The sequence below is a fragment of the Diospyros lotus genome, chromosome 8 (assembly GCF_014633365.1).
Source record: "Diospyros lotus cultivar Yz01 chromosome 8, ASM1463336v1, whole genome shotgun sequence".
Classification (NCBI taxonomy): domain Eukaryota; kingdom Viridiplantae; phylum Streptophyta; class Magnoliopsida; order Ericales; family Ebenaceae; genus Diospyros; species Diospyros lotus.
In genome coordinates, this window is record NC_068345.1 from 40,032,273 (window position 1) to 40,043,480 (window position 11,208).

The window sequence follows — 11,208 nt, forward strand, 5'->3', positions numbered from 1 at the left end:
CAAAGAACAAAATGAAGCAGTTCGTGGATAAAAAGAGGAGTGACATGGAGTTTCAAGAGGGGGAGAAGGTATATTTGAAGCTACATTCGAGGCATTTAAGATCGCTATCTCAAGACCCTATTTCAAAGTTGCAACCAAAATACTGTGGTCCATTTCTCATAATTGCAAGGGTGGGAAGTGTGGCTTACAAACTGCAACTCCTAGAAAATTCCAACATTCACCTAGTGTTTCATGTTTCTCTTCTTAAGAAGTCGGTAGCCGAACAACGCTGCCTAATTCTCTACAGGGTGGAGACCAACCTAAAGAACCCATGGCTATTATGGATAAAAGAGTGATATACAAGCATGGGGCTCCCATTACTCAAGTGCTAGTACAATGGTCAAGCCTACATTCAGACAATAGTACCTAGGAATATCTCCCAGATTTACTTAATCAATTCCCACCGGTGGCAAGCCTTCTCAACATTTCTTGAGGACAAGAAAATTTGGAGGGGGGGGGGGGTATTTGTCATGTATTAACTTGTAAGGGGAGTCTACTGTAATTAGAGATAGTAAAGATGTGAAAACAGAATAAATTGAAAGCTAGTTGTAAGGGGTTGTACTTAATTAGTTGATGCATTAGCAACTGGTACATCCCCATGCACATGTAGGTAGTTACAACACATGGGAGGTTAAGAATCCAGCTATATATAGTGTTGAATTCTCTTCCACGGATATATGAAAATTCTGAGAATATTTTGATCCCTTTCTCTCTCTCTCTCTCTCTCTCTCTCGATTTCTTTCATCATCTCAATCTTACTATTTGATAGAGAACCATTGCCAGCATTTGAGAAGCTGACATTGGACTTTAAAATTTTTTGTACCTTCCTTTTAGTGATCATTTTACAAACTCCAATCTCTGAACTTCTAGTAAGGGTCATCTTCCTGCCTTCCTTCTCAAAAGTGACTTCCATTTTGTTGAAGTCAAAAATTATTAGCTAACTCCCTTCATCCAATCCACACCCAAGACTATGTCACAACCTCCCAACTTAAGCAACCTTAAGTCTGCTTCAAAAGTCTACCCATGCATCTCCCAACAGAATCCCACACAAGCAAATCGGCACATCACCTTGTGACCGTTTGCTACAGTCACAAACATTTGTGTCCTTGTCAGTTCACATTTCAGCATCTTGGTTGTCCCCTCATCAAGGAAGTTATGAGTGCTTATGCTATCTATCAACACCATAAGCCTGTTGTCCTGTGCCTTCCCTTCTACTCGAATGATCTTACTGTTGGTGAGCCCTCTAAGGGCGTGAAGTGAAATCTCCACATTCTCCTCTCCTTCTCCTTCCACCTGTGTGATTGTCCCTTCATCATTCTCCTCTTTCCCATCTTCTCCTTCAAGCAACAAGAGCTACCTCTGACATTGATGCCCTGGGGTATACTTGTCCCCACAACAGTAGCATAAGAGACTGCCTTCTCTACTCTACAAGCTTCCCGCTGTTTATAGGCATGAGAGCAATGGCGATGGATTGGCTCACTCCCTTGCCTCCCTGATGGTTCCTTCCTCCTTCCCTTCCTACACTCCTGCCATCGAGTTAGAGTGTCCCAAATTCATGCTCCATATCTGCCACCTTTGCTTCTTCATTAATGCCTCCATTGTCAGTTTATCAATTCTTGCAACCGTGCACACTCAACTGCTTGTTTGATGGTTTTAAGTTGTTGCATCTTGACAGTAGGCCTTAGCTTTTCACTTAATCCACTCACAAAAATGGAAACAAAGCACCCCTCCATCAGATGTGGATTCAAAATCAACATGAGTGACTTGAGCTCCTCAAATCTCAGTTGATAGGACTGCACTGATCCATCCTAACATAGCTTATTAAACTACTCCACTACGTCCATCATATTTCTATCACTAAACCATTCGCAAAGATCCTCCACAAATTCAACCCTCCTTAGCACCTATCCACCCCTAGAACCATGCATCCCCAACATCATAGGTATGAAGCAGCAAGAGTCACTAGTTGTTGTTCAGGCGCATGGTAGAAACTGAACATCCTTTCACGCCTGTGCACCCATCATCTCGGATTCACCCCATCAAACATGGGGATTTCCAATTTTGGGAATGGAAAACTAGGCTGATGAGGAACAACTTGAATTACCTATCTCCACTCCATAGTATTCTCCCCTACTACCACCGGATCTACCTCAAATTCATAAGCATCTTCTGTCCGGGAAGCCAGAATATGTCCCGGTACGATCGGGTCTAATCTTTCTCTGGGAGGGAATTCTGGAGAGAGTCTTACCTGGTGGTGGCTCATAAACATCCTCATGAACAACTGCATCTGATTCTTCAACTGATTGTGTTGCTCCCGCTTTCCTCTCGCCATCGCTCCATGGCTCCATCGATTCTCCTTTCCTCCATTGTCTCCATGGTCATAGTTCTAAAAGGCGCAGCGAGGCGCAAAGGGTCCTGGAGCCTGAAACGCGCCTTTGCAAAGCGAGGCGCACCTTTTAGAAAAGAAACTCAAAATCTTGTAAAATCATAAAAAACTATCAAATTATCAATAATAACACATGCATATCATTAATGATTCATTATCTTCAAATTCTAAACTAACATCATCAAAGTTGATTCATTTATCATGCAAATACATTGGGTAGATAAATTGGGTATTTTCCTACTTTGAGGCAGCTCCTCCTCATCATCATCATACCCTTCACCAAATTGAAAATCATCATCTAACGATGCCATATTTCCCTCATCCTTGTTATTCTTCTTCTTTTGCATGTACTCTCCAATCTCTTGTTTTACTGATGGAGGACATTTTGGACGAGCTTTAGTACTCTCCACAATCAATAAACACTACACAACCACAATTAAGAAAATGTTTTCATTTTGAAAAATGCTATTTTTCTAAGTCCGGAAGATTAGCGCATTAAAATGAGACATATAAGAAAATGTTTTCATTTTGAAAAACTATCTCTTGATATTTTAATAGCTAATATTCATTGTTGTTAAAATGATTTTTAATGAATTTTTCAAGAAATAGTAGGTATGTATTTTGGGGTGGTAAAATCGCTAAATCATGAGTTTGTACTAAAACCAAAATTCTATTTTCTTATTGTTATGGATTTTGATTTTTTAGATATTTTTATTGAATCCAAATGGGAGGTACTTTCTTATTTACATTTAGGTATTAAAGTAAATGAAAGGTAAAATATAAATAAAAAAAATGTGGACATTTACTTAAACTAAAGAAATGTAAATATGTTGTAATATATACATGCTCGAACTAAAAAGAGGGGAGGAATTGGGCTGCCTAGGTTTTAATTGAAACCTAGGTTTCATGAAGCGTGCCTCTTGCCTCAACGCCTCACCGTGCAAGGCGAGCGCCTCACTGAAATCACCTCGCCTCGGCACAGGCGAGGTGCTGAACTGCCGCCTTAAGGCGCCTTGCGCGCCTTTAACAACTACGTCCACGATTGACTCTATACTACCTATTCGAATTTGCATATCGGCTACTGCCGAGGTGAATTGCTACAACTGTGCCTCCATCTGCTTCATGTGGGGGCTGTCGGCCGTGGTGAATTCCAACAATGATCTCTGCCCAAGATCATGCTCTGATACTAAAATGTCATAATTGAATCCTGATAGGGGGAAATTCTCCTTGAATTGAGGAGAATAGGGAAATTGAGGGGGAAGAACGGAGAGAAAAGAAGGGGAATGAGAATTAAAGAGCGAAGAAGTGGCGGGAGAGAGATTTTGTATCGATAATTCTCTTAATGGTTTGGAGCGGTATCAATGTGCTTTATATACTGATCTGGCTCCCATAATAGGCACCAATGGCCACTTGATCAACAATTACAAAATAGTTTGAATTTGAAAATTAGGCCTAACTGCCCAACTAATATTCCCGCCTATTCAAACAATCAACTAATTACAATTCACCCAGCTATATCAACTGCCCGTGACACATTTTATGCAATTTAAAATCCCTTTAAAACTAAAAAGAATAGTTTTAACAGATAACTATAAGACTAACTTTATTGCACAACACAAAATATTGAGCAGTAAAGCAACATGCACAAGATGTAAGCATAACTGAAATAAGAATATTACGTTAGACATACATCCATTCAAAAAAGACAATATTACAAACGGAGTTATTTGTAATAAGGTTAACAGAAGAATATGAAAAAGAATTTGGATGGAAGGGGTTTCCATCCAATCTTCTTCAAATCAACATTTTTTCTCTCCCCCAAATTAGGGAGAGATGGGTGGAAATAGTGTTATAATGTATGGACAAATCTATCCCCACAACTTTCATATATATCATCCTTTTATAATTTTGTGAGCAAATTATGTAGGGTATAATTAACATTTGTTGTTTAATAATGTTCTGTTCCATCCATTTCCATAGCTCTCCCAAACAATGAGAAAGCATTTTCCATTACTTTTCATCCTCTTCTCTCCCAAATGAGGAGGAAAATTTCTCATTTCATTCCACTCATTTTCATTACAACACGTTACATTCCATTACTAAATCTCTCCCAAACATAGCCTAAAACAATATCGAAAGCCAATGATAGAGTTATTTGTCTTTTGTTTTCTAGAAACAACATATCATGATTAAGTTTCACTAAACTCACACAGTTTGTCCTACTAAGAGCAAGTTAGATATAGGCTCCAGCAGCTGTAGAAAGATTTGTATCATTTCTTTTAATCAAGAAATGGTAAAACCATAGTTACCAGGAATGAGGTATGCTTTGGTTCGTGGTACAGGTTCGGATACGTTGTACGTCACCTAGCTAGATATGTGGTACGCAGGGGGTAGGCTTAGTTACAACGCTATTTTGGGACGTGGTACGTTTGAAACTTTTATTCAGTTCGTTCTTTACATTATCAAATTTATATATTCAATAAATTTAATATAACTTCACAATTTTTCTTTTTAAGTTATATAAAGTTTAAACAATGTTAATTAGAAAAAAAAAAAAAAACTACACTATATATATATACACACACTGTAAAAAACTAAAATTGTGAAAAATATTTAATTAAGTCAAAATTTGGAAAAATAAGTCAGAATTTTTATTAACTTATATTTAATTAAGTCAAAATTTTTAAAAAAATAAAAAATATCGCATTGGTACTCTACTTATGGAGAAGAGAAGTAGTGTTAAATTAAATATTTAGTGGCTTGTCTGCCACTGTCTGATGACTGTTGGAATTATTGACTCCTCGTATTCAATTTTTAATTTCTTATTTAGAACAAAAAATTTATTTCAAATGACGAATTTAGGGTTCACAATTAAATTTGAACTTATAAAATAAAAAAAAAAATTACCAAATACCCTAACCCCCAATTGGCGCCCACCGACCCATCCCCTTTCTCGCTCTCATCTCGCCCCTGCCCCCCTTCTGCTCTACAAAGTGAAAACCCTTCTCCCTTTCTCGCCTCTGCCCCTCTTGCTCGCTCACCCTCGCTCGCTTGATCCATGGTTCACCCTCCCTCACCCTCGGTTGCTGCTTCTCTCTCGCTCTCGCAGCCTCGCTCACTCTTTATTTATGGTCATCGTCCTCGTTCACTCCTTTATTTATGGTCATCGTCCTCATTCACTCCTTTATTTATGGTATGTTTTCTCGTCTCTTCTTCTCTTTTGTGATTCTCTTCTCCGCCGGTGGCGGTGGCTGGTATGTTTGGCAGTTTGTATATTTTCAGCTCCAATTCGTTGATTGTAGTGTCCCAGTGCGCACACCGCTACGAACTAGTTCGAAAATGCACCGCAAACTGGGACGCATGAACCAATTCGCGATTCTTAAGGGAGGTGAACGAACCAGGTAACTATGGGTAAAACCAGAGTTGATTAGAAAAACTAATGCTTAACATTACTACAACAGGCCAAAGTCAAGCTACCACAAAAAGAGGAATGACATATTTCTAACATAATTTTTAGTTGGCAAGAAGATCCTACCATGGCAAGTCTTTAGTATGACAATTGCATACCCATGTATATTCCAATGCCAAATAAATTAAATTAAAACTAAAAGATATAACATGTGGCAATGTTAGGATTCAGACAGCCCAAACCACAAGCTGAATAGATGCCAAAATTCAAGATGAACCTGAACCACACAACTATATCCATGCTAAATTAGGATCCAATCCAGATATTAACTATAAATGGCAGAGTTCTTCACTCTCCCAACAACCATTCAGGTCACATAATCCAATAAATGTTATCACGATGACCCACATGTATTACGATTGGCCAGTGTGTGATTCTGGATACAAATCAAGAAATTCATTAAACCCGTGTTTTAACTCCCAGGTAATATTGACTAAGGAAGATGAATGGCCCAAAATTTTACAACTCAGCAGCCCCAAGCTGCATGGTCCAGTGCAAAGAACACATCAAAATAAACTCCTTCACATAATGCCTCCACCGCTTGATTCAGTTAATCCCGGCCTAAAGGAGATTTATGAAGAAAAGTCACTATCCTTTTCTTAACTTATTTCTGCTGAAACCTTTACGTGATTATTCATAAAATTAAATGCACTTCAGAACTTCTTCTTTTCCAAGGTCTTTTCAGCAATTTTTTTCTATCAATTTCAATTATTTTCCAACTCCCGTATGACTCATCCCATGACAACAATTTTAAAAGCTAGCATATTCAACACCACAAAATGCACGATCCTAGTAGAAAGTTCAGCTATTCAGCAGAAATTCCATATAACGAAGCCTAATTCCGCACTACAACAGAGCAACAAAATCAAGCAAACGAATAAAAGAACTGGAAGGAAGAAAACAAAAAATCAGCAGCCATCCATTTTCTTTTATTATCTGTCTTTTCATGGCTGCGCCAACTGAAGAAGACCAAACGGTAAAAGCCACTCGAAACCACTCCACATAATCGCCAAATTCTAAAAGACCAGAACAAAACCTACTCAATCGATCAAAAAAAGAGTAAAGCAACTCGACGGAAAACCACTTACGCGCATCGATCGCAAAGGTCGGCGAACTCGCCGGTCCGGCGACGCCATCCTTTCCTCGGCCGGTCGAACACATTCTTACAGGTCGAATTGAAGCAAAACTTCGCCGACGAAGACGACGACGACATCGAAGCTCACCTCCAGCCACAAATCTCCGCGAACATCAAACCCTAAGCCACTCCACAGAAACAAATTAAATGAAAAAAAAACTACGAGGCGAGAGAGAGAGAGGGAGAGTAGGACGACGGCGATTTAGCGTATGCGAACAGCTTTGGAATTGAAGCAAACGAAGACGACAACGAAGAAGCAAAGCGGACGAACATAAACCCTAGGTTTAGTCTGAGAGAGAGAGAGAGATAAAACAATGACAATGGCCGAGTTGGGATGGGGGCTTTAGCAGAGGGACAAGTGAGAAAATGAAAGATATAGAAAACTTTGTACGTTTGGCGTCGTCGTTTTTTCTCTCTCCTGTCTTCCCCTCGTCGCTGTCGTCGTTCGGATGAATACTAATGTAACCCCGCATTATATCACAAACACTCACACGCCTTCTAATTCCAGGGCATTTTCGGAAGATCGCTATCAAAATATCCGTCCGAGGAAACTTGAATTTCACACACAAGGCAGCTCAACCCGGTTTTATTTTAATTTTTTAAATTTTGTGTACAAAAATAGGATAAATTCATTTTTTTTATACTTTTATTTTTTTTTCTATCATCTAAATTTTTTATTATTTTAATTATGTCTTTAAATTTATATTTTTAAATCAATTTAATTCCTTTACTTTGACTTTTTTTTATGTGATAACTTCAAATTTTTTGTTATTTTAATTATATTTATATTTTTAAATTAATTCAATCCATATATTTTGATGTGTAAAAAAAATAAAGTAACATATGTCAATTTAACTCATTTTTTTATATATTAAAATATAAAAATTAAATTATCTTAAAAATACAGATACAATCATCTAATCAAATTAAAGAAAAATTTGAGTTGTTATGCAAAAAAATATTAAAATATAATAATTAAATTGACTTAAAAATATAAATATAAAAATGTAATCGAAATAATAAAAAAATTATATAATTATAAAAAAAAAGTAAAAATATATAAATATAAAATATAAATTTGACCTACAAAAATATGAGATCCAAGTAAAACTAAATTAACCGGGTTGACCAGAAACCAAATGTCTTTTTAGAATTAACTTGGTTTATAATAAAAAATAATTGATAAAAATTTGACCAAATCATAAATTTAGCTCATTTTCAATTCAATATTTAAAAGATTGTATTAATGAGTTGAAATGACAAAAATGCTCTCAAATTTGAGCGCAGGGCACTCGATGCGTCGCTTGTTCACCAGTCTGAACTGGCGGAGAAGTCGTCATGCCATGCGCGACTCTGTTCCAGGACTGGACTCTGTTTGGTATGGATGGTGTATATTTGAGTGCAAACAGGGCAATAAGTTTAACCTTTAAGAGTTGGCGTTGGAGTGGCATTAATGGGCAACCACTGGCATAAAGTTGTCTGCTGGATATATTGAGTGGGCCCATTCAACTTTGAAATCCCTAAGCGAGACGTACTCTCGTTAAAATCAACCATCAACGTTGGCCTGCATATGTAAAAGATGGTCAAATTCTATTGTATTTTTTTTTTATTTTTTGTATAATTATTTTAATTCCACCTTTATATTTATATTTTTTATTTATTTTAATTTTTATATTTTGATTTGTTTGGTGTAACAAACTATTATATGCATTTCCCGCATCACTCCTTATGAGTCAAATTCAGTCTAATAGGCTTACCCAATCGCCCAGAGCCTAGAAGGTCCAGGCGACCTCGTCAAGGAAAATCCATACACCACCGAAATCTGCAACTCATAAAGCAAGCTCCTCATGAGCTTCCAGTAAAGCCTCTTGCGAGTTCTTCGCGACCGACTAATGAGTTTCCAACAAAACTCTCAGTTTGCTAGACCACCTAGATCGCTAGTCTAACACCTACAGCTCACACAAATGGCAAAGCTGTTGAGAAGTTAGATATAGGGTCTATTTACTTTCTCTCCAACAGCCCATGCTCCTCTTAATGAGGATCTCACTCCCGGCTTTGCACATATGATAAAGACTGTTTGTCCCCTGTTATATCATATTTATATTTCTATATGTTATCTAAATTGTAAAGGTCTCTCATTATAAATAGGAGTCAGATATATCATGAGAAGCACATGAAAAATAATCAGATACCGCCATTCTGAAATAATAATCAGAGTGCGGTCGTGGAGTAGGCATCGTTATGGCCGAACCACGTGAAAATTGCTTATGTTGACTCATATTTGGGATATTTGTTTTCCTCTTCTTGACATTTTTTGACTAATTCATCGCAGCCCATAACGAATTACAATCAGCTGAAATCGAACGTCGACACAACCTAAATTTTTTATTATTTAAATTATTTAAAATTTCAAGTTAATTTAATTTCTTTATTTTGATATGTAAAAAAATAATAATTATATTGATTTATTTCATTTTAGGTTATTTTTATTCATTAAAAAATATGAATTAAATTGACTTAAAAATATAGGAACATAGGTGTAATCGAACTAACAAAAAATTCAGATTACCATGCAAAAAAATATTAAAATATATTAATTAAATTAACTTAAAAATACAACTATAGGTGTATAATCAAAATAATAAAAATTTATGATAGACATACGAAAAAAACATAAAAGTATAAAAGTAAAAATATGAATTTAGCTAGCAAAAGTTTTTTTATCAAGATTATAAAATTAGGCACGATCATTGAAAGTTTATAATTTGAAGTATTTAAATTTTTTATAAATTTATTTTTAATATTTATATGTCAAAAAACGTCATGATACTTAAATCAATTTTAAATAATTACATGCAATTCTTTTATTACAAAATAATTAAATGTAAAATAATAAATAAACTTACCCTTGAGTTGAGGAAAGTGACTACATTGATAATTTGAGAGAAAAGGTAGAGTTGCAACGGTCTTTAAATCGAATAAAATCTTAATTTATATTCAAAGAAGTGTAAAAGTCAATCAGTTCATATAAAATCTAATTAATTTTTGAATTACAAGAGCAAATTAGTGTCTAATTTATCATTGATTCATAGAAGTAGAGTAATTTATAACTTTTAAAATTAGAAACACGAGCATGGTGTTTGAAAATTTAATTAAAATTTGTATTTATCGAGGAATAAATAACAAAATTCAAATAATTGTATGTTTGAAGACTCAATCAAATACCACATTTATTGAGAAAAAAATAAAAAAATTCCAGTCAAAATTTCAATTATTTTGAAATTACGTTGAAAACCAATTCGTTTACATGAATTAAATATGAATTGAATTTTGTTTAGGTTATGGAATAGTTAGTTTTTGCACTTATTTTGAGATTTTTGGATATTTTATTTAATTTATGAACTAGTTAGAGTTAGCAATTATATGTTTTCAGTTTGTTCTTTATTTTTCTCTCATAACTTGTTAATTTGTGCCATTTTTATCCACTTAAGAGTAAGTTAAGTATGTTCATTTTTAATTGATTTGTACAATTAAATTGTGTTTACTTATTTAAGATTAATTGGAGACATTGTGGTCTTTGTCTCACATGTAAATGTAATTTTTTATCAAGAAATCATGTCAAATAAAAATATCAATAAAAAATAAAACTATTAAAATATTAAATATCATAAATTGTAAACATTAAAGTGGGGTCAACGGGTATTAATCTTAAATTGTTAGCATTAAAGTGGGTATTAATCTTAAAATTGCTATGAGTTTTGATTCTCGAGTTCACTAATGCTCAAAATGTTAAAGCAATCTCGTATCTAAAATGCTATGTTTTAGACCTAAATTTAAATAAAGATATTCAAAAGCTCGTATAAAGAAAAAATTCACATAAACAAGATACATGTGAAAAAGTATCGCACGATCAATATCAAGGAATACCAATTCAAGTGATCGAGATTGTGTGACCTCATCCAATAGTCTCTTTCAATACTTTCAAGAGACCATTCAAATAATTCACAAGTCACTCGACAATTATTATTTGAAAGACTCTCATGGCTCACTATGACTCACAAAAAAATTACCATATTAGGTTATCTTAGGAATAATATCAAGTGGATGGATTATTCAATGTTATAATTCTTGGAATAATCGTTCTGGTGAGATTCGCGATGCTTGTACCTTCGATTACGT

The 11,208-nt window shown here is 35.1% G+C and overlaps 1 protein-coding gene across 7 annotated transcripts in view; it reads right to left on the reverse strand.

The window, feature by feature from the left end:
- The window catches only part of LOC127808361 (B3 domain-containing protein Os07g0563300), a 26,082-nt gene extending 18,621 nt beyond the window's left edge, over positions 1-7,461 (reverse strand). For 5 of the 7 annotated variants that reach the window (XM_052346876.1, XM_052346875.1, XM_052346874.1 and 2 more), the window contains exon 1: positions 6,983-7,461. In XM_052346876.1, the coding sequence (XP_052202836.1) occupies positions 6,983-7,107 (125 nt within the window). In that variant the 5' untranslated portion in view covers positions 7,108-7,461. Of the gene's footprint in view, positions 1-2,287; positions 2,493-6,982 lie in introns of all 7 variants that reach the window. The other 2 variants (XM_052346877.1, XM_052346878.1) reach the window with 2 other exon arrangements.
- Between the last annotated feature and the right edge of the window lie 3,747 nt (positions 7,462-11,208).